The sequence below is a fragment of the Dermochelys coriacea genome, chromosome 19 (assembly GCF_009764565.3).
Source record: "Dermochelys coriacea isolate rDerCor1 chromosome 19, rDerCor1.pri.v4, whole genome shotgun sequence".
Taxonomy (NCBI): Eukaryota; Metazoa; Chordata; order Testudines; family Dermochelyidae; genus Dermochelys; species Dermochelys coriacea.
The window spans coordinates 5,332,793-5,356,411 of NC_050086.2; the positions used below are offsets into that span (position 1 = coordinate 5,332,793).

General features: G+C 43.8%; 1 protein-coding gene across 2 annotated transcripts in view; it reads left to right on the plus strand.

Moving 5' to 3' along the window:
• CSMD2 (CUB and Sushi multiple domains 2) overlaps positions 1 to 19,612 on the plus strand; it is a 567,571-nt gene extending 547,959 nt beyond the window's left edge. For both annotated transcript variants that reach the window (XM_038377510.2, XM_038377512.2), the window contains 9 exons: positions 1,529 to 1,640; positions 5,161 to 5,340; positions 6,021 to 6,086; positions 8,222 to 8,383; positions 9,151 to 9,263; positions 10,985 to 11,072; positions 14,932 to 15,070; positions 16,889 to 17,066; positions 18,689 to 19,612. In XM_038377510.2, the coding sequence (XP_038233438.1) occupies positions 1,529 to 1,640; positions 5,161 to 5,340; positions 6,021 to 6,086; positions 8,222 to 8,383; positions 9,151 to 9,263; positions 10,985 to 11,072; positions 14,932 to 15,070; positions 16,889 to 17,048 (1,020 nt within the window). In that variant the 3' untranslated portion in view covers positions 17,049 to 17,066; positions 18,689 to 19,612. The remainder of the gene's footprint in view (positions 1 to 1,528; positions 1,641 to 5,160; positions 5,341 to 6,020; positions 6,087 to 8,221; positions 8,384 to 9,150; positions 9,264 to 10,984; positions 11,073 to 14,931; positions 15,071 to 16,888; positions 17,067 to 18,688) is intronic.
• Positions 19,613 to 23,619: the final 4,007 nt, after the last annotated feature.

The following is a 23,619-nucleotide window of genomic DNA, read 5'->3' on the forward strand; positions in this document are numbered from 1 at the left end:
GGATTAGTTAATTCAATGTGGGCTTTCCTCCGAAAGTGGATTTTTTGAGTAAAGCTGCTAATTTGTTACCTTGATCCAGGGGTTAGTGCGTTAATTCTAGGTCCTCATTAATACGGAGAGACCGCAAGTGTGATTTTTTTTTTTTGGTAAGTGGTGTTGGTGAGATTGCTGAGCCGCATTGGTACCCATGCTGTGAATAAGACTGCACTCCTGGGCTGTGTTAAGGAGAGCCGGTCATCATCAGCCAGGCGGAAACCCGCAAGAGCTTGCACATGGTGAAACATCACAAAATCAGAATGTTTGTAGATTGGCTGATGAGGAGGTGGTACTGTGTGGGAGAAACTGCAGGGGAAAATCTTATGTTACTTTTGCCCTTGTGAGAGGCGGAAAGATGATCAAATGTGCCAAATTTCCAGCTGTCTTTGAATGTTTAGCCTGCAGAAAAGCTTAGTAAGAACCCACACGTGCAAATGCCAGGAAGTTGTGATAATTGGAGTCAGAAAGGTGTGTACATCTCAATCAGTCATTTCCCTCTAATCCCTGTGATCACGGGTGAAGACCTGGCAACATGCCCATTTGTCTTAAGAGCGGGCTAGGATTACACCCCACTATGTATCTTGAACTTCCATGTAAAAAACTGAAATAATGTTTCTGATAGTTTGTTAGTTTTGGGGGTTTCTTTAATGATCAAATCATTTAAGCAACAAAAACCCGCCAACAGCAAAAACCAACTAAAAAAGAGCAGAGTTTATACGGAATTTAGAAGTGAAAAGTGCTCTCACACTTTTTTTTTATTTTTAATTTATTCTGTCTTTAAAAGGAAACGTTTGCTTGCAATGATGGAAACCCAAAAGAAATAGCATCATGCTAGCAGCCTATGAAAACAGGACCTGAAACTGACTAGTCTGGCTTTGCTGTCCCGGTAGAACAAAATGTGAAAAATAAATAAAAATGGTGCAAAGTAAATTAGATTTTTAGAATTGTTTTCAGGGTCCATAAGCCAAGGTGGTATCTACAATGTAAGTAAGGGATGTTTCCTATTATCATTATTTATTTTGAATGTCCCTTTAAACATTTATCATAAGGAAATAAACACTGTTCCTTAAGGCAAGGACCATATATCTTCTTGTGTGTTTGCACTGCACTTAGCATAATGGGGCCTCATCTTGATCAGGGCTTCTGAGTGCTACTGTAATAAATAACACCAGAGTAGGTGAAACGTGGACTACACATTTTAATGAAATTTTATTCCTGGATTTTTTTATGGACACAATTTTGATGAACACTGTAATCAACATTTTGAAAAAAATTTGATCAGTTGTAAATAACTTGTGATGCTGCTAATTTGGGGGTAATTGTATGACAAAAAAGCCACACTCGCCTATGTGAATGGAGCAGCACTGCGCCCATTTAGCAAATGCAGTTTTTCCCAAGAGCTCTGAACACTCTGGGATTGGTGTAGAACACAGTGTGTGTCAACTGGTCGATTACACTGGACAATCCAGCTCTTTATCTTTTGTTGTGATAGGTGGGAAGCATCATGTTCTTCAAGTGTCAGAAAGGATACCTGCTGCAAGGCTCAACCACTAGAACGTGCCTCCCCAACCTGACGTGGAGTGGAGTACAGCCGGATTGTGTTCGTAAGTGTCACAGGGAAGCTTTGTCTGTACTACAAACTCCTTTGTCCATGTCAGCGGGCTTTACACAGCGAAACTTTGGCTGTTCCACGTTAGAGGCCAGGGGGCACTGAAATATCATATGTTCTGATTCTCTGTTTGCAAAACTGCAGAACACTTCTCTGCTGACATGGATACAGCAGATGAGAACAGCCAGATTTGTTTTCTGGTGATTTTTTTTTCCTACAGCCAAAGAGTTTCTCGGATCTTGTGCCGAGATGAGGCTTGGTGTGTTTCGTAGTTTTGCAACTGTGTTTAATGGCCAAGACACAAAATCTCAGGCTGGAGGGCCCAAGTAATACTCTTCAGCCAGAAGACCACTTCAGTGGGATGATGTTTCTGTAGATCTTGAATAAATTGTAGTTTATCTCATTCAGTTCTCCACCATCTTCTCCCTGTTATACAGGGAGGAATTTAATTCAACGTATTGAGCTCTAATTTGGTATCATGGCATCTAATGCCTCATCAGAAATATTAGAATTCTTCTCCTTTCCCCTTCTGGGGTGACTTATTACCATGATCTTATCCAGTTAATGTAATTCTGTAAGTGCATGTACTACATACATTTAATTAATAACTCTGTATTGGCCCAATGTCGACTGAAAAGCTACACAATCTACAAGAACTAAACCTGCTGAGGGTATGTCTTGACTGCAAAAACAAGGTGTGTTCTTAACTCAGGTTAAAATGGCACTGAAGTCCCAGTAACTCAATTTTTAATTCAGGTTAGCAGCTTCAGTTCAAGCCTACTGGGGAGTCTGGAGTTGAACTCAAGCTGCTAACCCCAGTTAAAAGCCAAGTTGCTGTGTCTTCCCTGCTGTTTTAACCCAAGTTAGCTCACACAGGTTTAGAAAGCAGCTTTTACTTGCCGTGAAGACATACGCTTAGTGTGGTGCTGGTGGGCTGGCTTTGCAACACATGGTTGGAGACACGTGACTTTAATGCAGGTGTCTCTTTCTCTGAGCTCTGAAGATGTTGAGGTGCCCCACTGAAAGTTATACTGTAAGCATGGGCCCTTAACTGACAATGGAAGCAATCAGGGTTATGTGAAAGCAGGTCCTTGGATGGGGTAGGGATTGGCAATTTGTGGCATGGAGAACCTTATTACTCTTCCTTTGAGCTACGGATGGGGGTGGAGAATCTTCTACCAAATGTGGATTGGGATTTTGTGCTATTCTGTTCTACTCAGCTCATTACACTACTTTTCTTACCGTGGTGTGTGAACACCTTCAAACACTGGGCCTCACACTGAATTTAACTTCAGACCAGTGGACTTACTCAAAGCCATAAATTGCTTTGAGCCTGATCCCGCTGCCATGGATGTCCATGGAAAAATTCCCAGCAAGAGCTGGATCGGGCCCTTTACAGAACAGGAAAATGTCATTCATAGCCCAGTTCCCTTTAATCCCAAGGTCTTGTTCTCTCACTCCCTTGCTCCTAGAGTTCTCTTGAATGTGTTCTTGGCCTTCTTCAGTAGGTTATTTCAGAGGTTTATTGTCGTTAGAGCAAAGTGTGCCTGCCTGACATAGCTTAATTGGGCATCAGCCGTTAAAATTCCTAACATGGAGAATCGGAGGAGAAAGATGCAATTGTGTGCTGTGTGGCTGCTTTGCACTGGCAGAGAGCAGTGTTTCTCCTTAGCTTACCTTTGTAATTAGACTAGACCACACATTCACCTCCCTTGCTGCTGGACTGGAAGACACTGAGAATGAAAAGCAGCTACGGGTGTGAGTGGCAGTTAGTTGCTGCTTTTACAAGAGTTGAAGCAAAAATGTTTCTGTTGCTTGCTTATAGCAAGGAGAAATAGCAAGTTGCCATCTATCAGTTCTTCTTAAAGCTTCCTCTGGCAGTGCAATTCACAGGAGTAGAATTAGATGCAGTTACTCTAACTTACTGAAAGCTGAATTATCATCTATTGATTAGCATACAGCCAGGACTCCTACATAGTTACCTAGATTTACCATTTGATTCTAGGGGTGACTTTGGGCTAGTCATTTCTCTGTCTTTGTTTTCCCATCTGTAGAATGTAGATTATAATAACAATAATACTCACCGCACAGGGTCTGTTGAGGATTCATTCATGTTTGGAAAGTGCTTTGAGATCCATAGAAAGGGAGAAATCAGTGAGAGGTTTGGGGAAAGTTTCCTACCAATGAGATGATTAGGTTTGTGTAGTAACCCCCTGCCCCTAGGAAAATGTGGTATGTTTAACAGGGCTGCATAGAGCAGTAAATCACATACACACACAAGATCTCATAGATTTTTAATATCTAAGGGCCAAACCCTGAAAGATTCTGAGTAACTATGGGAACACAGGTAGTCAGCACCTCTGAAGATTTTAGGATGACCAGACAGCAAGTGTGAAAAATTGGGACAGGAGGTGGTGGGTAATAGGTGCCTATATAAGAAAAAGCCCCCAAAATCGGGACTGTCCCAATAAAATCGGGACATCTGGTCACCCTAGAAGATTTGACCCTGTGATTCTGCAGACAAGTAGGTATAAATCATTAGTTAGGAGGCCAGTCAATAGCAATCCTTGGAACAGAGGCAAAATAAGGAGAGAATCCATCACATGGCCACCGTGTAGCTCCACTGATATGATCACAGCCTTAGCAGGGTTCAATGTTCTTCTGCAAAAGTAACTCAAGATTAAAGCAGGATTTGCCTTCAGGCCATTTTCTATCTGCATGTTTACACAGTGACACTATGCTGGGACTACGGCCAAAGGAGGCAAGAGAGAGATAAGAAGATTATCTTTCTTGGCTTTTTTGGCTAGTTAGGTTCAGATAGGGGACTGTGTAAAAATGGCTCCTTCTTGCCCCATGTATTCGCTCATGTGCCTGCTGACTTCAAGGTGCAAGGTCTTGCAGAGTGGCGGGAGAATGAGCTAAATTCTATTCTGCCTCCTGCATCGGCAAGGGCCTCTTCAGCACAGTTTCAATTTGGGGATCTTTGTACTGAGGAGGACCTAAGAGGTGTGGGACGAACAGGGCTCAGCTCTCAAATCCTTGGTAGAATTGGAGGCACCGCTCGCTGGGAAGCTCGTTCGTTGACTCATAAACTGATCGCATATCGGAGAGTGAACTTGAAACCCGGCAGTGTGGCTTTTTCTGCCCATAGATGTGCACGTCTGAGGAATCCAACTGTTCCTTGACACCGTTTGCATAAGTGTTTGGGAGTGCACAGGCTCTGGTTCAGGAGACCTGCTGAAAGTGGCGCTCTGCGTTCAAAGAAATGGGCGTCCAACTATTGAGGCAGGCGTCTTTGGCCTGTTGAATTCCCTGTATCTGTGACATGCCCAACCTGGTCATCTTCACTGAAGGGCTTGAGAGAGTTTTAAGCAGTACAAAACTTCCTTGGGTTCAATCCTGACCGCACTGAAGTCAATGGCAAAGCTCCCACTGACTTCAGTGGAGTCAGGATTTCACCCCTTGTGTCGATATCCAGGCAGGTCTTCTCATCTCCACCCTTTCTGTTTTTCCAGCTCATCACTGCAAACAGCCAGAGACCCCATCCCATGCTAATGTAGGTGCCCTAGATTTGCCCTCCTTGGGCTACACCTTGATCTACTCCTGCCAGAGTGGGTACTATCTCACAGGAGGATCCGAACACAGAACCTGCAAAGCGGATGGCAGCTGGACAGGGAAACCGCCCATTTGCCTTGGTAAGAGCCCTGAACCCACAGGGAGGGAAGGAACCGATTGGCTTGGGTTGTGTCTTGAAGGCACAGGGATAAGCAGTTGTGATCCAAGGGGAATTTGCTGTCTCACAACATCCAGGATACATCTGAGAGAAGCTGGCAATAGTCTTGTTGTTTTGTGACTGCAGGTCTTGTATAAACATATAAAGCCTGATCCAACTTGTGATGTTGTCAAGGAAAACACTGTTATAGGCTTCAAAGCCAGGTGAATCAGGCTCTTTGACACCAGGGCTAGCAGCTAATGGAGATTCTCTGTTTTACCTACATTGGCATTTGGCTCTGAAGAACCCTAGTTAAAGTCCTAACAGAAACAGACTCCTCACAGAGATGCAGATGGATAGGAGGGGAATTCCAGATCCCAGAGCTATTCCAGCTATCAACAGGCTGTTTGGGAAGCAGTTTGGGAAGCCATTTGGGGTACCAGTTACTGGGGGTGAGCACACACACTGGGCATAAGAAATGTTAGCTCGATGTTTATCTTCTCTTGCTGCTCCTTTCTGAGCTGTAACAAATATCCAAGCACTGGGAAACGAGTGTGAAGCGACTCCCACGCATAAATCATGGATTGCCACAAGGGAAGCGATTAAACCATACTTCAGCATCCCGTAATATTAATTTGCTGCATTTTTGCCCATTCTTTTTAGCTGATATACGACCTAGTGGAAGACCGGTTGGCACTGCCAGGGATCCACCCCTTGCTAAAGCGTCAGGTACTGTAGCATGGCTATTTATTCTGTTGGAAGAATTGATATTCAGTCTTAACACAGAAACGTGGAAATAGAATGTAGCAAGAAGCAATCTACAGCTCCCCTGCCTTTTCCTGTTATCAAATCGATCGGAAGGCTAACAAATAGCTTTTAGATTGTTCCCTGCAGTTCTTTAAACTATAGGGCTGGTGGAAACACCCAGAGTCCCCTAACCACTGGGTTCTGTGGTAGCACCACACTTAGACATCTGTGAGAATCACAGCCCAAGGGAGTTAGGCACCTGACTTCTATTGAATTTCTCTTTGGCACCTTTGAAAATCTCAGCCCTATATTTCCCCTCGGAGTAGAGCTGGTCAGAATTTTTGAGTCAGAAACTTTTTTTAATGAAAAATTGTTGTTTTTTCATAAAGAAAACTTACCTGAAAAGCTGTATTGTTTGGGGGTGGGGAGTTATTTTTTATTTTCCAGTGTTTTGTCAAAACCGGAAATTTCAAAATATCAGAGTTTGTTTTTTTTTTCCCTTTCTCTCTCCTCCTTTTTTCCTTTATTCCTTTCTGCCACCAAATACAATAGACTGAACCAGGGTTTGGGAGTTTTTTCACTATGTTTTTCTTTTCATTTTCCTTTTGCCACTTTTCAAAACTTCCTCAACACTGGACAAATTGCAGACGGAGGGGCAAAGGGACAAATTAAACTTAAGTTTTCAAAAATTGGAGAAGTTCCAGGGGCCTTGGTCATTCATCTCTCCTGTTTACTCTCTCTGGCACACAAGTTAGGGCTTCAAGGAATGAAATGTTTTAGTCTAATGGAAATCTTTTGTGTTGGTATAGGGGTATCTGGGTGAAATTGAATGGCCCTGTGTAAGGAGATGAGACTAAATGATTAAATGATCTCTTCTGGCCTTAAACTCTGTGAAAAGTTTGGAAATATAATATGGATCAGAGCAACAGTTTCACTCTTCCTTTCATGCTCCTGGGCAGAAAATGAAAGAGGGGGGAAAAGGAGGAAGAAGGGGAGATTCTAAATTTTTCAAAACACAAATTGTGATAATTTTTTAAAAACATGACAGATGGGTCCATGTTCGAATCCTGCAGAATGGAAACAATACATTTTTTCACATTTTTTTTTCCATTTTTTACATGAGCCCTTTGGGAGAGAACTTTAAAAATCAAATGTTCTCTTTAGAGGAAGGATGGTCTCATGATTAAGGCCCTAGTGTAACACTCAGGACTCCTAGGTTCAATTCCCAGCTCTGCCACAGGCTCTCTGTGTGACTTGGACCAAACTCACTTAAACTGCTCTGTGCCTCTGTTCCCAATCTGTAAAATGGGCATAATAACATTTCCTTTCTCCTGCATTTTGTCTGTCTTTAAATTGTTATTTCTTTGGCTAATACACTATGGCCCAGATTTTTAAAGGTACTTCAGTGTTGCCTTGCTCAGCATTGCAACACTTAACTAATTTAGGAGTCTCAAACTCATTTGCAAAAGAAATTTAGCACTTAGGAGCCAAAATCCCTTTGACAATCTATGGGATTTAGGAAATGAGATTTAGGCTCATAAATCACTTAGGCTTTGTAATGCTGAGCACAGCACCACATAAGTACCTTTAAAAATCTAGGTCTGTCTCCTACTATGTGTATATACAGCCCCTAGCATGATGAGTCCTCAAACTCTGCTGGGGCCTCTGTGCACTACAGTTATACAAATATTATTAATACTTTTAACATTTTGTGCTGTTTGTTTTCTTTCTACTCTTTCCCCACTTGAACAAGGAAACCAGATAGATCAGTTTCCCTTTAGCTTCTAGTCTGTTACATTTTGTGTTTCTCATGTGTTTAGCGAGATCTTTGTGCATCTGTGTTTCCAAACATGACAAACAATTTTCTATTCATATTAGATTTTTTTTTAAATATATTTTTAACCCAGCTGAAATTGCACCTTTAAATAAATTCATTCCTGCGGATCTGCCTGTTGTTTGTCTTTTTTTCTGCCAGTTGTTTGTCTTCTTTTCCTCCCAAGGGAATATATTCACAATATTGTCAATCATCCAACAATATGATAGGATATACCTTGCATTCATTCAGCTCTGCTCAAAACCCCTCTTTCCTCCCCACCCCTCTTTCTTACTGTTTCCAGTTCCCGCTGATGTGTTTGCAAAGAATTCCCTATGGAAAGGCTCCTATGAATACATGGGAAAGAAGCAGCCCGCTATGCTCTCTGTCACTAGCTTCGATCCCACTACCAGTAAAGTCAATGCTACTTTGATAGACCACAGTGGCGTGGAATTGCTGGTGTCAGGTAAGGAGTCTTAGCACAGCAGATTGTATGGATCCACACTCACCATGGCAGGTGCAGTCAGTCTCTCACACTGAAACGGTGGCCTTTGGAGTCACAAACTGAAGTAGCGTTGTTCTGTTTTGTGAATAATATTGATTGCCTGCTGGATCTTCAACAGAACAGCTGAGCTTTGAAACCTCTGCTCTTTGATAGCGTTAAAGAGGCTGAAACCAAGGAGTTGCTGCACCTGGAGTTGCTTGTATATAAGATACAGACTTTTGTTCACTTTGATTCCAGCTGAAAGCCAGTCCTGAGCTATGCTTGGGTCCCTTCACACTGCAGTGGCAGATTCACAATTAGTTAATACAAATGAGGTAAAAAGGCATAAACACCTCCTGCCTCATTATCCTCCATTCCATGCTTCTTATAATGAACTGGTTATAAAGCTTAAACAGTGACAGGCTAGGTTCTTCCCGTCCTCCAGATGGTTTATTATCCTGTGGAGGTCTGTGGGGTGGTGTTTTGTTCTGGTTTTATCACTTCGCAGTGACACTTTTATATGGTGCAGGAGTTGTTTCTTGCTTTGGGAAGAAGCAATTATTGTGCCACCATCTCTGGCTCAGGTAGAAAATTCTCTTAAGCTACTTTTATAAATCCAAGCATTATTGTCATCTCAGACTATTTGTATCACTGGCTGAGCCCCCGCACCTCCATATCGAAATATGGCACCTGACAGGTTTGCTAGACCAAGAATGGCTGACTGGTAAAACCCCTCTGTTCTTTTCCAGGCATTTACAAGAGAGAAGACATGCACCTGCTTCTCCAGGTTTATCAGATAACAGGACCGGTGGAGATCTTTGTTAACAAGTTCAAGAATGATAAATGGGCTTTAGATGGGCACGTAAGTATATCGGCACATGTGCAAATGTGTACTGTAAGTACAAAACTCTATTGCGTGGCAGTGTGTGTTAGTGTAGCAGCCCCTTCGTGGGTTATCAGCAAAGTCTGACCTTGAGAACCACAGCACAGACCTCTGCCACCTGAGCTGAAAGAGTAACTCACTTAACTGGTAGCAGTAGTAGGTTGTTATCCTCTGCTGTTAAAAGGGGATGCAACGCTCTCTGCCAGGGCCTTAGATTAACATTGCACAAGCAGCTTTTCTCCTATCCCTTATGGGCATAAGGATTTTCATTGCCCAGTATTGTTCAATCTGCATGTTCTCCAGATAACACAAAAGGAGTAGCCAAGAGGGTTAATTCCAGCTCAGCATTATGTCTTGGTTTAACATCCAAAAGAGCTAATCTTTCCCTAAGGACTTGGCTTCCCACACCAGCTTTTGTCTCTGCTAGCTTCACATGAGCCTCAGAGGCCTCCTGGAGCTTAGGAGGAAGCTTCATCTGACTGACCCATGACCAGATGCAGCCTTGGCTCTGGCTACCTCTGTTATCTGCAGTATGTGCAACAGTTATTACAAACAAAATTTCCCCCCTGAGGGACAAGTTGTTGGGTTGTTTGGGGTTTTTTTTTAAATGCTTTCAGCTTTCTGTGCAATTGAACTAAATTAATGCTATGCATAAACTTGGAAGAGATTGCAAAGACGAAGCAAGTTCTGCTCGTAAACAGGTGGCTAATGTGGAGTCTCGGGTAAAACCCAGCTGCTGTGCTTTCAAGCTGCTGTTGGGAGCCAAGTACTAAACTTCATATGCTGCATCAAACAGTGCATTACAAGAGTCTGGGTACTTTGCTGGTCTTGTTTTAGGGCAGACTCAACAGACGGTTATTAGTGCCACTCTGTGCCGTCAGCTAGAACCTCCTAACAAACAAGCACTTTGCAGGCCTTCAGGACATCCAGCGGGGCATCCATCTTGCTGGATGCCAGTATTCTATGCAATTAGAGAGTAGAGCAAGACTACCAAGAAAATCAATGGTGGGCTTCCATTCTCTCGATAGCTACCGTGGTAAATTTGCTCATCTTACACGTAACAGGATTATGTTTCGAGCTGCCATTGCTACAGACTCCATCTGGCATCCAAGAATCACGCTGGGTCCTGTCTGCATCTCCTCTCCTCACTATAAACGTTCTGCAGTCTGAAACTTTAGCTGGCAATTCTTTTGATGCTAGCCAAAGCAGAATAGACTCCGCTCATTCACACAAAGCTGTGTTGGCTCTGCAAGACCAAAAGGAACAACCCATTGGTTTTGTCAATGAAGTCAGCTGCTGAAGATGCTAAGATTAGAATTCACCCCTGTGCAAAGGGCCAGCATGAGACCTTTACACCACTTGAACTTCAAAATAAGGCTTCAATTGAAATTACGTCTATGCTCCCCATGCGGCACTGGGGTCAATTTCACCCTCAGAAAGAATATACATTGAACAGGAGAGAGTGTCATTTGTATGTGGCCACGCTTCTAATGTTAACCAAGCATATCACTAATGTTAATATCGGCTATTTAGCTAAGCTGACCTTTGTGTGAGTAAATGTGTCCATGCTTCTGCCGCACAGTGTGCTTTGAACAGATTTATGGCCTAACCACCAGGGTTGTGTTACATCTGCAGTAAGATGCAATGAATTTTTGAGACTTCATTGTAAATATGATTTATTTGGGCTCCCACGATTACAGGTCTCGTCTGAGTCGTCAAGCGGCACTTTTGTATACCAGGGCTTTGTACGCGGCAAAGGGTTTGGGCAGTTTGGCCTTCAGAGACTCGGTAAATTTTATTTTATTATTATCTCAATGTCCAGATGGTTTCAGCTGGATTTTGGCACTGGTGAAAGTTTGGAAACATGAAGCGTTTTACCATTCCTGCATTTTGGTTTTCAAATATACCGGGCCCTTTCTTCACGTGGTGTAAATTGGCTTAATCCAACTGATGCTAGTGGAGTTGCACTTATTTTATACCAGCTGAGGATCTGGCCCAATATTCCTCGCTGCTTTGGCTGTTTGATCTGTCCATCTTTTAAACATCCGTGCCTCGTCCCTTACTCTCAACCGCCTCCTCCTGAAGCAATCACCTCTGCATTGGTGATTTCATGCAAAGGATGTCTTGCCTTTCCAAAAAAAAAGTATGTTCTTAACTCAGGTTAGCTTAGTCAGATTAAAATAGCAGTGAAGACATGGAAACTCATCTTTTAACTCAGGTTAGCAGCTTGAGTTGAAACCCAGGCTTCCCTGTAGGCTTTCACTTGTGCTGCTAACCTGAGTTAAAAGTTGTTGCCATGTTTTCACTGCTATTGTAACCTGAGTTACACCCAGGTTAAGAACACAACTTTTTTCCAGTGTAGACGTCCCCTTACATCCACGGCGTAAGGTGGTAGCTTTCACTATGGCAGGGGGATTGGCAGAGTCAATGAGGGCAAAACATACCTCTTTAAGGGTAGCAGAAAGATAAATATCGGTCATGAAGCCAAAGGAAAAGACAAGCCATGTGGTCTAGTTGTTAGAGTAAGAGACTGTGGAGCCAAGACTCCTGTAGGTGAAATCTCGGCTATATTGGAAGCAATAGCAAAACTCCCCACTGCCAGCCAGAAATCATGCTACCTTCACAACCTAGTCAAGCAGCCCAGGGAGTGAAGCTCAATGGATTGAGGACTGGACTGGCAACCAGCAGTCCTGAGGTGTGGCTCTGTCACTGTCCAGCCTTGGACAAGCCACTCCACCTTTCTGAGCCTCAGTTCCCGCATCTGTCTAAAGGGGATGAAACTACTTTCCTGCCTCGTGGGGGTGTTCTGAGGACACATTCATGACTATTTCTGACATGTTAATGTCCTGTAGTGGTGGGGGCCTTTGGAGTACCTGGGTACAGCAGACGGAGCTGCAGCCTTTTCAGAATGCTACCTGCTAGAGAACTGACTCTTAGGTTTTCTATCAGCTGTTGCTTGCTCGTATTTGAGGTATGATTAGCCTGCTGTTACTGCAGCTCCATGCATGACAACATAAGCAGCCGCCCCACTGCTCCTCTTCCGCCCCGTCTGCAATCACCCAATTGCTAGCGGGCCAGCACTAACATGGGAGCCCAGGGAACATTAGCGGTACCGGAGAGATGTGCTGCCTCTCCCCTCTTACTACACCGCGCTCAAGAGACCCGTGTGCTGTTTGTTCGTTATAGTTCTCTGTATTTTCCCAGAGTACAAAGTGCTCCATGCAGATGCTAGTTGGCTCCTTTCTGGAGTTGTATGTCCAGAGGGCTCCGTCAGTAAAACGTTAAGGAAAGTTTACAAGGGGGTTCTTACTTTTATTGTAATATGCCAATTTTATTATCTTGTATTTACATGGAGCACCTTTCCTTCCACAGACACCCAAAGGACTTTATACACTATACATAGACTCACGCTATGCATTAGAGATGGGCCCATAACAGAAATCACTCCTCCCACCACTGAAATGCAGCTACCTCTGGGGGTGAAACTTGTCTCTTGAAAATTTGGGGGTATAGTTTCTGTGCACCAGCCCACAGCAGGTGATGTTTGAGACTAAAACTCGATGCCAGTGTTTTCAAATGTTCATGCTTAACGTGAGTTACCTAAATCCATATTGAGGAACCTGGAAAGGTGATTTGGTTTTCCAAAGGCATTGAGGATGAAGGGTAACATTTTCAGAAGTGCCTGACTTAGGAGTCCAAGTGTTGTTGACTTTTAGTGGCTCCTCAATAACTTAGGTACTTCTCAAAATTTTACCCTGAGTACCTGTAACGCCTGTTGATTGCCGTGGGTATTCCAACAGCCCAGTGCCTCTGAAAATCAGGGCAATTTTATTTATGGTTGTATAGCTCCTTGGCTCCTTTTGGAACCCCATCCTCTTCTGAGCAGGCTATACCCTTCCCCCTAAGGGATCTATATAGGAGAGAGACAAACAGACTCCCTGCCCTTAAGGTCTCAGCTCTAAGTGTGCTAGGAGATCCTTCAGAAATAAAAGCCTGCCCTCGGGACACAACCAGTCCAGGGGCATTGTGCAAAGTCCTCCGCGAACAGGTCAACCAAAGCAGTTCTTGTCATACAGTCCCCCGGTGGGGGCAAGGAGACAGTCCAATGATGAAGCAGGATTGTTTCTGGACCAGGTTTCCTTCAAAACTTCTTTGTTCGAGAGCATCAGCTATTTCCTTTCTCTCTTTTTTTAAAAACAAGCTACAGCGATTTTCATTGCTGTTTTATGTACAGAGCAGCGTTAAGCCAGCGCTTTGAAAACTCTGCAGTTTATTTCCATGGCCAGGTGCCAGCTCTCTCTGAAAGTAAATATGTTGCATTCAGTTCCCACCACTTGCTCGCCAATCAAACCCAGAAGACGTTAATAAGCAGTGACTGGCAGATTGGTGTTGAGGGCACAGGTGAAACTGGCTCCTGAGGGGAACTTTGGAGGGGCTCTTAGGAAACACCCCTTCCTCTGAAAACCAAGCCCTTTTTGGTGCTTCATGTTCACCCCCTGAACTTGAGGCTCCCAGAGTCACTAGTTGCTTTAGAAAATCGTGGCCTTTACTTTTAGACTTTTTTCTACCTTTTTCATTTAACAAAATACTTCTTTGACAGTAGGTTGGGTGCCAACCTGAGACTTGGGAGACCTGGTTTAATTCCCTCCTCTGCCACAGACCTCCTGTGTGACCTTGGGCAAGTTACTTAAGCCCAAATCCTCAAAGGCATTTAGGTTCCAAACTCCCATTGAAATCAGTGAAAGATGGGAGCCCAAATATCTCTGAGGATCTGGGTCTTAGCCTCTCTGTGCCTCAGATAATCATTAAAAAGCAGTTCATAGCCCTGCCCTGCCTCACAGGGGTAGGTGAGGATAAATTCATTAAAGGTTGTGAGATGCTCAGATGCTACGGTTGTGGGTGCCAGAGAAGTACTTTAGAGAGTACAGAAAATGGTTTGAGAGACACAACTGACTCTTCTTAACGTTTTCAGGCTGGGATTTTCAAAGCTCTGGTGCTAATGCAAGGCACTGAAATGAACAGCCTTCTTTTCAAATGGGAGATTAATTTTTGAAGGCACACCTGGCACTTAGGCACTTTTGAAAATATTATCCTACATGTCTAAATGATTTAGGATCCTAAGTCCCATTGGCTTCCAATTGCATTTAGGGTTTGGTTTACAGAAAGCACCTAAGTCTCGTTTTCAAGAGAGACGTAGGCACTTAGGAGTCTGAGCAGTCAATGGGATTGCAATTCCTAAGTGCCTAAGTCACTTTTGAAAATGGGACTTAGCCTAAATCACTGAGGTGCATTAGAAAATGTTCCCCCTCATTCCTCTCGCCTGTGTTGGGTGCCGTGATTGGTACCTTTGAGCATTCCCCTCAGAATCCTGCCTTTAGGCACTGACACGAGCATTCTGGTGTTCGTATTTTTACTTTACTTAGATCTTTGCTGTGTGTTTTTTTTTTAACCATGAAGTCAGTGTTGAAACCTCAAACTAGGCAACATGATGCATTGTACGGTAGCTGCGGTCCAGCCTGCATATGAATCCAAAACTTTAAGTTACCTTTATGCTGAAGCATGGAATGAACTTGTTCTAGCATAACTTGAGCAAACCCCAGTTCCCAGCAGCTGTGGTTTAAATGTATTTACTTTCGTTGTGTTTCAGACATCAGCATAATTGAAAATGATCCAGAATCAATAGGACATCATTTTGCATCAAACAGCAGTTCTGTGGCAGCTGCCATTCTTGTGCCTTTCATAGCCCTGATTATTGCAGGGTTTGTGCTTTATCTCTACAAACACAGGTAGGTTTCAGGAGCAAAGTGATTAAAAAAACCTGTTTCATTGCTGGACTGCGAGGGGCAATGTATGGAGAAAATGGGATCGAAAAGAGCTAGGTGCTGAGGGGAATATTAATATTTGCAAGCTTAGCTTAAGAGAACTCCTGATAGTTCAGCTTTCTGATGTGGTTGGTAAGGTGAGGAAATACTGTAGCAGCATATTTGCAAAGGACTGGGTAATTTAACAATTTCTAAGAAGATTTGTAGCAATGCCAGATTAGATAAGGCAAGCACATCTCATGCTTCAGAGTTTAAGACTGATCCTGCCGGTGTTGCAAATAATTTTTTTTCTCAGGATTGGTGCTTTACAGTGAGAGTTGTTGCTTTGGTTTGAAACTTCATGTATGTTGGTCACTGCAGGAGATATGATACAGGACTTGCCTGCCCCATGGTCTGGTCTAGGATGGCCAATCCATGTTAATGATGCCTTTGGGAATCTGGGCATTGCAATGATAGGAAAGCTAAGGGTGAGATTGTCAAAAGTACCAAAGGGGTTCAGAAGCACAAATCTCAGAGAATGCTGGTGGGATTTGTGCTGCTAATCATCTTGGGTGTTTTTGAATGTCTCCCCCTCAGTCCATATGCTAGTGACCTGAGCGTCATTGCTGGCTCGTTTATGCAAATGACAGATATTTACATCTTGGTAATGCTAGTGTTGCACACCATACGGGGATGAGTCGTACTCAGTTGCACATGCAGCTTACTCCTTTGAACTGAGACACAACCGTGGAAAATTGTGTCACTGAATGCTTGAGAACCTGGCCTGGTTAAGAGTAGTTGAATTACCCACAACTCCAGCTGAGGACAGTGGAAGTCCCAGTTGCTTGGCACCTTTCAGGATGACCTTGCAGGCTCAGCAGCATGCAAACAGATTTCACCTTCCATTGTTTTTTTGTTTTGGATCCATTACCGTTTCCTCACAACCCTTTGTCTTGAGAGGAACCAGATGAACAATGTGGTGGATGGGAGAGCTTAGTCTTGTTTTGCCTTACAGCAGGCAATTGGGTGTCTCTGAAAAACCTCAAGTCCCGCTCAGATAGCAAGACCTCTTTTACAGACCTGTCCTGCTCGCGATTCTGGGCCAGAACCTCAGCTGGTGTAAATCACAGCTCTATGCAAGTCAATGGAGTTATGCTGATTTACACCCACTAAGCATCTGGCCCTCCATTCCTGCTTAATGCCATTGGGGCACCACCAATGAGGTAATATTGATACAACTAAGGAAGCACCATAGATACCCTGCAGGCCATTTGGGCACATCTGACCCTGCTCAAGTGTAGTGAATTCATTATTCATCATGCATATCTTTCAGTGAGACTAGGTGGGTGAGGTAATATCTTTTATTGGACCAACTTTTATTGGAAGGGACAAGCTTTTGAAATTCAGAGAGCTCTTCTTCAGGTCTGCGGTGGTTAACCAGTATATCTAAGCTAAATACAAGGTGGGACAGATTGTTAAGCATAAGAGGTTCACATATACTGCAGGAGACCACTTAAAATGAAGTAGGCAATAAACACCTCTGCAGTCATAGGATAATGGAGAGTCAGCTGGCAGTGGGGTGTGTTACAAATTGTTGTAATGAATCATAAAACCAGGGTCTCTGTTAAATCCATGGTTTTTTAGCATCCAGCAGACACTATTTAATTTAAGTTCCCAGGCTCATCTCTTAGACCTTTTAGTGTCATTTTGGCTTAGCAGCTGAGCTGGGAGAAATGGTCACAAGCCAGATACTGTGAGGAACTAGCTGTGATCTCTTTGGATTCTGTTTCTGGCATCCTGCAGGAGAAGACCAAAAGTACCATTCAACGGTTATGCCGGCCATGAAAACACCAACGTCCGAGCAACATTTGAAAACCCGATGTATGATCGAAACCTACAACCCACGGACATCACGGCCAACGAGGCGGATTTCACTGTCAGCACCGTGTGCACGGCGGTATAGCACTCATCCTCTCATGCGGTGAGTGTGAGAAAAGAAAATACTTTGATACTAGGCTGTTGAAGGCACCCGCAGATCTGTCTACCTCCATCTATTTCGTAGGCCCAGCCGGGCTGCAGCAGTCACCATTAAAATGCCAATGTTATTATAAATAGGGTCTCTTTAATGGTGACCACTGTCTGTCTAAACTGACCCACTGTAATCCACACATGCAGTTTATACAGAGCCTCGCTTTTACTTCAACCCAAGTGCCTTGATGTTAGCTGGGTTGAAATGGGTGTTGATCCATACAGACCCCTATTTGCCTGTGAAAAACTAACATTTAATTGGCATCTTTTGGAATTCTAAGTCCATTTCCCCCAAGAGGCACATGCTCACCCCTCATTTTCCTCCTCTGCCCTTTTTCCGCCAGTGAGGAGAACAGACACCTGGTGGTTGTGCGGGGGGTGAGGGGTGGCAAGTGAGTCCAAAATTCAAACTGGAATCATTCCCTTCATAAAAATAAAAAATTGCAGGCAGGGAATCTTGCCTACTGGTTTCAGCAGGAGGCTTGAGTTCTAGTCTCTTGGGAATTGGGGGAGCATGACTAGCCTTGTGGTGAAGGCGCTGGACTGGAACTCAGGAGATCAGGACTGGATTCCTGGCTCTGGCACAGACTTTCTGTGTGACCAACTCACTGAACCTCTCCCTGCCTGAGTTCCCTCTGTACAATAGGGATAACAGCCCTGCTCTACCTCCTAGGGGCATTGGGAGGATAAATACATTGCAAGATTGTGAGGTGCTCAGATGCCAGCGGTGGGGCCCAGATAAGCACCTAACAAGTTAGAAAGTTATTACAGTCAGATCTGTGACTCATCTCAGCTTTTGTTAAGGGAAGTAGCGACAGGTTCAGTCAGTCAGTGATCTCAAATGTTTGGGAACCCATCACTGGCAGGCAGATATACCAGATTGTTATACAGGGGAAGAGATTTGAGATAGTCCCCAACACCCTAGATCCAAACATTCAAACACTTTGGATGTCATCACTGCAGTTTGGTTCCATCTTTAAGCAGAGGCCATGATGCTGTTTCTGACACTGCCTTGTGCACAGTGGGAGGAGAGGAGCAAGGTGGCCCAGTGGTTTGGGCAGGAGCCTGAGACTTGGAAAAACTGGCTTCAGGTCTGCTCTGCTACTGACCTCTTTTGTGACCGCGGTCAAGTCACTTAGCTTCTCTGTGCCTCAGTTCTCCATCTGTACGGTGGGAATCATAGTCTTGCCCTATGTCACAGGGGGTGGAGGTGGGGATGGGAGGGTAAATACATTACAAATGGTGAGGTGCTCACATATTATGGGAGCAAGATAAGGTACATCTTAGGCCAGGTATATACACTAGAAAATATCACAAAAAAGTGTTTTTGCTGGTATATCTTAGACTGGTTTGGCAATCAACATAGGTTACACCAGCAAAAGTACTTAATTTTGCCAGCATAAGTTGCATCCCCACCTGGCATTGCTACATCAGCAAAAGTTTCTAGCGTAGCCATAGCCTCAGAAAGATAGTGAAACTGCCTCTGGTTCTCTGGTTTTTGCATGTCTTAATAATAACTTTCTCCTTTCGCTCTCTCTCTCTTTCTCTCTCTCCTTTCCTCCCGCACTGGCCCAGAATTCTCAAGGGGTAGGTGTCCTGTTGATGATTGTGTTTCACCTCATTTGTCTTCGGTCATTATCTTCCCTACCCCAATCACGCTGAGGCTGTGGAAAAGCTGCTGCTCCTTTGTTGGACTTTGAGTTACTCCAGAGAGAGCCTGCTAGGCTGTCATCCATCCTCATCATCTTCACCCACCCACCATGTCTTGCAGTGGATAATCAAGCCAACCAAAGTGTCTCCTCCAGCGCAGCTCGGGAGAACCTTTCCTTTTCCCCTCCACTGAGCTAATTCCAGTTCCTCCGGGCCAACTTCAAGATCCCAGTGTTGCTGCTCAGAAATCAGACAGTGCCCAGCTGCTGAGCCTTAGAAGGCAGGTGATCTCCTTCTAAATTGCCTTGCCAACCTGCTGTTCATTATCTCAAGAGAAACAGTTAATGCCTGATGAGGTCTTTTCTAGTGGAGGAAACAGTTGTTGGGGGCTTCTGTGAAACCAGCAACCCATTGCTTTTGGGAAAAAGCTTTCTTGGCAAAGGGATGGACACAGGTAGTGCAGCACAAAATGCATATGGGTGTAACTGAGACATCTGACTTCTGGGAGGGAGAGACGGTTGGTTTATTTGTTGATTTTTGTTTGGTTTTTCGGCAAGGGCTTTTAGTGATGCAAAAGTTCTGAACAAGGGTTTTGTTTTGTTTTTTCTTTTGGTAGAGAGAAGGAAACTCTCTTTTTTCCTCTCCTTATTGATTTTCCCTTGTTTTCTTCGGTTGCTGCTGCTGTTAATTTCAACCTCCTTTCTCTGAAAGCTCGGAGGTCACCCTGGGGCCAATAGGAATTGAATCTCTCAACTGATGATTCTTTTTCCCTCCTGTCCCGGTGGTTCATGATCGCTAATCTTCTGTAACTCTTTACACAAACATCCACACAAACAAAAATTTAGGGGGGACATTAAAAAAAGAAAACTTCTTTGTCAAAATAGACCTGACAAACACAGATAACTTTTTCCCCTCATGAGTTCAGAAACCTTTGCCCTTTCCATATTGATCCTCCACATGGCAACACAGTAAGGGCTTTAATTTCAAATGCAGCGCTGCGGGCTGTTTTTCTCTGCGGTCAAAACAACCTTTTGGTCTCTATGAAAGCAGATAAGAAGACTTGATGTTATTATTGCTCCCTTCAAAGAATGACGCTTTGGTGATGAGACTGATCGGCTCTAATAAAGGGATTTAGGTTTTGATTCAGGATTTAATTCTGTTTAGTTCGAGAAGCTAACTTCCTTAGACAGGGCTGAAGTCAGAGAAAGTAACCGTGCCATTTTATCACACCGTGAGCCGACCGCTTAACAGTGTGTGTCAAATGAATTTAGAAGAAGAAGCTTTTCGTTACTGAAGAGGAAACAAAACTTAAAAAAAAAAGTGTTATTTACATTTAAATTTGGTTTTAAACAGTATCTTTTCCCTGTCTAATATTGTCTAGGTTCTGTCTGATTAAAACCACATGGTAGTTCTTTTCTTTGCTTTTCCCCTTTACTGGAGGTATATATATTTATTTTTACATCTGTCTATAATGTAGACATCTGTCTTACAATAAGCAGTGATCTACAGCCTGTTTGCTGAATAGCCAGCCTGCAAAAAAAGGCCAGTTGCACTCCCAGAATTATGCTGCTCAGATTGATTTGGAAGAGACGCATGTGTGCATGTGTGTTTGTGTATGTGAGCGTATTCAAAGCACGAGCCAATCACTGGACGTCAAAGCTACACACGTTCAAATTGGAAAACAGGTGTACCAACAGTGCGAGTGATTAACTACTGGAACAGCTTAGCTAGGGTTCTGGTAGATTCTCCATCACTGGCAATTTTTTAAAGGAAGAGGGCCTGTTTTTCTAACAGATCTGCCCTAGGAATTACTTGGGGCAGGTCTCTGGCCTGCATTCTACAGGAGGTGAGACGAGATGATCACAGTGGTCCCTTCTGGCCTTGGAATCTCTGAAAAACCAAGGCACCAATCCTGCAATGAATGCCAGTGATGCCAGTGAGATGCCATTTAGGTGCCGGGGCTGCTCATATATTGCTCCTTGCCAGTTTGGGTAGTGGGCCTATGCTGACAAAGAGCAGCTCCCCCAGCAGGACACTAGCAACAAGTCATACCAAATGCACTGATGAGGCTAAGACAGCATCCTGGTGCTACTGGGAGAGGGGGAGTTCCCTTTTAAGTGGGGATTAAAGGGGTGACGAGGAGCTCCCTCTAAAGCAAAGACTTTGTGGGTTATTGTCCCCATTCCATCCCTGTCCCACTTGTGTGGATTGATAGAGGGTCTGGATCCAATTGCAAATTGAGATAGACAGATGTATAAGAAAAGAACACCACAGCGTGTGACTGAAGTGTGCTGCAGCATTCAGTATCCTAGTCACAGGGCCCGCTTCTTGTCTTTGCACATGTGTCAATGTGAAGTAACTCCTGTGAGCTAAAAGAAGTTGTCTCCCATTTACACAGGTGTAACCAAGATAAGGATCAGCCCAGTGATTTTAATTTTGCCTGCAAATGGGTGACCAGCTTCAGATTTGAAGATTCGAGACCTCTCTCTGGTCTCCCTCCGTTATCCCAGCCACTAGTTCAATCAAATAAGATCCCTGGCTGATTGCACAGAGCATTATTCCTATCCTTTTTAGCAACCCCATGGTATAGTGTGAGGACCCAGCTCCCCTAGAAGGAGAACTGTGCGTTTAGCAAGAGAGCATCCTCTTGCAATCATTCATGCTCTGCTGATAATTATTGTATCGAATTGGCAGCCATCTTGACCTTGACACTTACTATTCTGCTTCAGAACTTCAGACCAACAGTGGGGACAGAAATGACTTCCTCCTGCTTCCAGCATACAGACCCCCTGCCACTTGACCTACGTTAGAATCTTCGGCAGCTGTGAGCAGGACAGGATATATGACACATATTTGATTCTGTTCAATAGAGGGCAGTGGTGCGTGCGCACACACACACACACACACACACAGAAGCAAGCTCCATTAACAAAAGAATTAAGAGCCCCACATTCTACTTCTCAGCCTTTATGATTCGTTCACATAATGCAACAGTACAGGAAATACATAGAGGTTTAGAATCCACCAGATGTCTTTTAATAGCATGGCAGGATGAACTGTGGCTCTATTTAAACACGGCACTAGCTGCTTTCAACCAATTATGTACCAGTTTTCATTGCTGTTCATGCAACAGTTCAAGGGTGGTTCTGCCCCATTTTTTTGCAAGCTGGCCAGGTCATGAAATGTGACATATTTTTCATTCTTGTGCCCATCGGACTTGCATTATGTTTAAAAAAAAAAAAAGAAAGAAAGAAAGAAAAAAAATATCCCTCTTTTGTACAGAGATATATTTTTATGAAACAAAAGTTTGTACAGTTAAAAAAAGACACAATGTAAATTTTTTTTCATTATTGTAGTAAACAGTAGTGGAAGATTGGCTTTTTTGTAAATGTAATACAATGTATAAATATGGTTTACATTAAAAAATTGTAAATATGTAATCTATACATACACTTGGCTTGTCTGCAGTATATTCAATTTAATTTATCTGTCTCTGTATATGAGGCTTCTCATTGTGTCCAGGCATACTTTACTGAATTTGAAAGCTATTTTAAATTTTTGAATTAAAATAAAATATAAATTTTTGCATTGCTTTTCTTACATTTTCCTGGCATTTTTTTCATATGCTTCCAAGGATCTCCTCATTCTGCTCTGCAGGGAGGCTATAAACACCAGCCACATAAGCTGGGAAAGGCCTCTACCTATCTCCTGAGAACAGAGGCTATGGACACCAACCACAGAACCTGGGAAAGGCCTCTCCACATCTCCTGAGAGCAGGAGGTTTCAGACAACCTGTAGATAAACCTAGATATGACTTCTTGATATGGATATGGATGGGCTGAGAGCACAGAGGAGTCTCATTGCTGTACTGAATCTTTGCTGTCTTTCCTTCATGCAGTTCTAATCTAGAATGGGGGTGGGGGGAAGGCTGCAGATCAGAACTGAACAGTATTGGCACAGCTGAGGAGGGGAAACCCGAGACTGGCCTTGCAGGGAATGCGGCAGAGTGGGAGTTAGATGCAAACGCAGAGAGTGCCCAGGACTGGAATAGCAGTGGGGTTCAAAAGATGTGTTGGCAGAGCTGGGGGAGAAGCCAAGGGCTGTCTTAGAAGGGCACTGTCGATCTGGCTGAGGTGCATTGGCAGAGGGACAATAAAGGAAAAAGGAAGACACTTACGCCAGCCACCTTTCTTGCTCTGTGCCCGGCTCTTCAGAAGGCCTTTATTCCCTTGCCTTCCTGAGCACCATGTTCACCGACCCATAAAGTGAACAATAGGAGCAAAAGGCGGGAAAGGGACAAGACCCTTTCCCCCTCCCACTTCACATATTAGTCTCTCCTACCACAGCCAGCAGACATCAGGAATCCTTGGAAGACCTCCCCAATTTGGATTCAGTCCATGCTTCCTGGCTTGCAGCAGATTCACAGGCAAGGAGCTAAACTGATCCAACACCTGTCCTCTATTCCCCTGAGGTGACTTCCTCTCTCTCCAATTGCTCTGCTAACAGGGTGGGATGATATTCCACCTGTAACCCTTACCTTTTTTGGTTTTCATTAGCAAGCTGTTGATATTTCATCCATGGGGGAGGGGAGGCAGATGGGGGATTCGGTGAGATTATAGAAAGAAAGAGGGTCAGATCCTATGCTTGTTTACGACAGCTAACAGCGGTACTGAATTACCCTGGTTGTGGAACTTGGCCTAGAAATTAGGAGGAGCTGCATGAGCTGCTGGATGAAAAGTGATGGATTTAAATCTGACACCTCCTTGATTCATCCACCCTACTCCCAATCAGAAGAGTGGGGACCTGTGTTCCCCCTCTCACGTGAAAAGCCCCTTGCCCTTCAGTGTGGTCAGTAA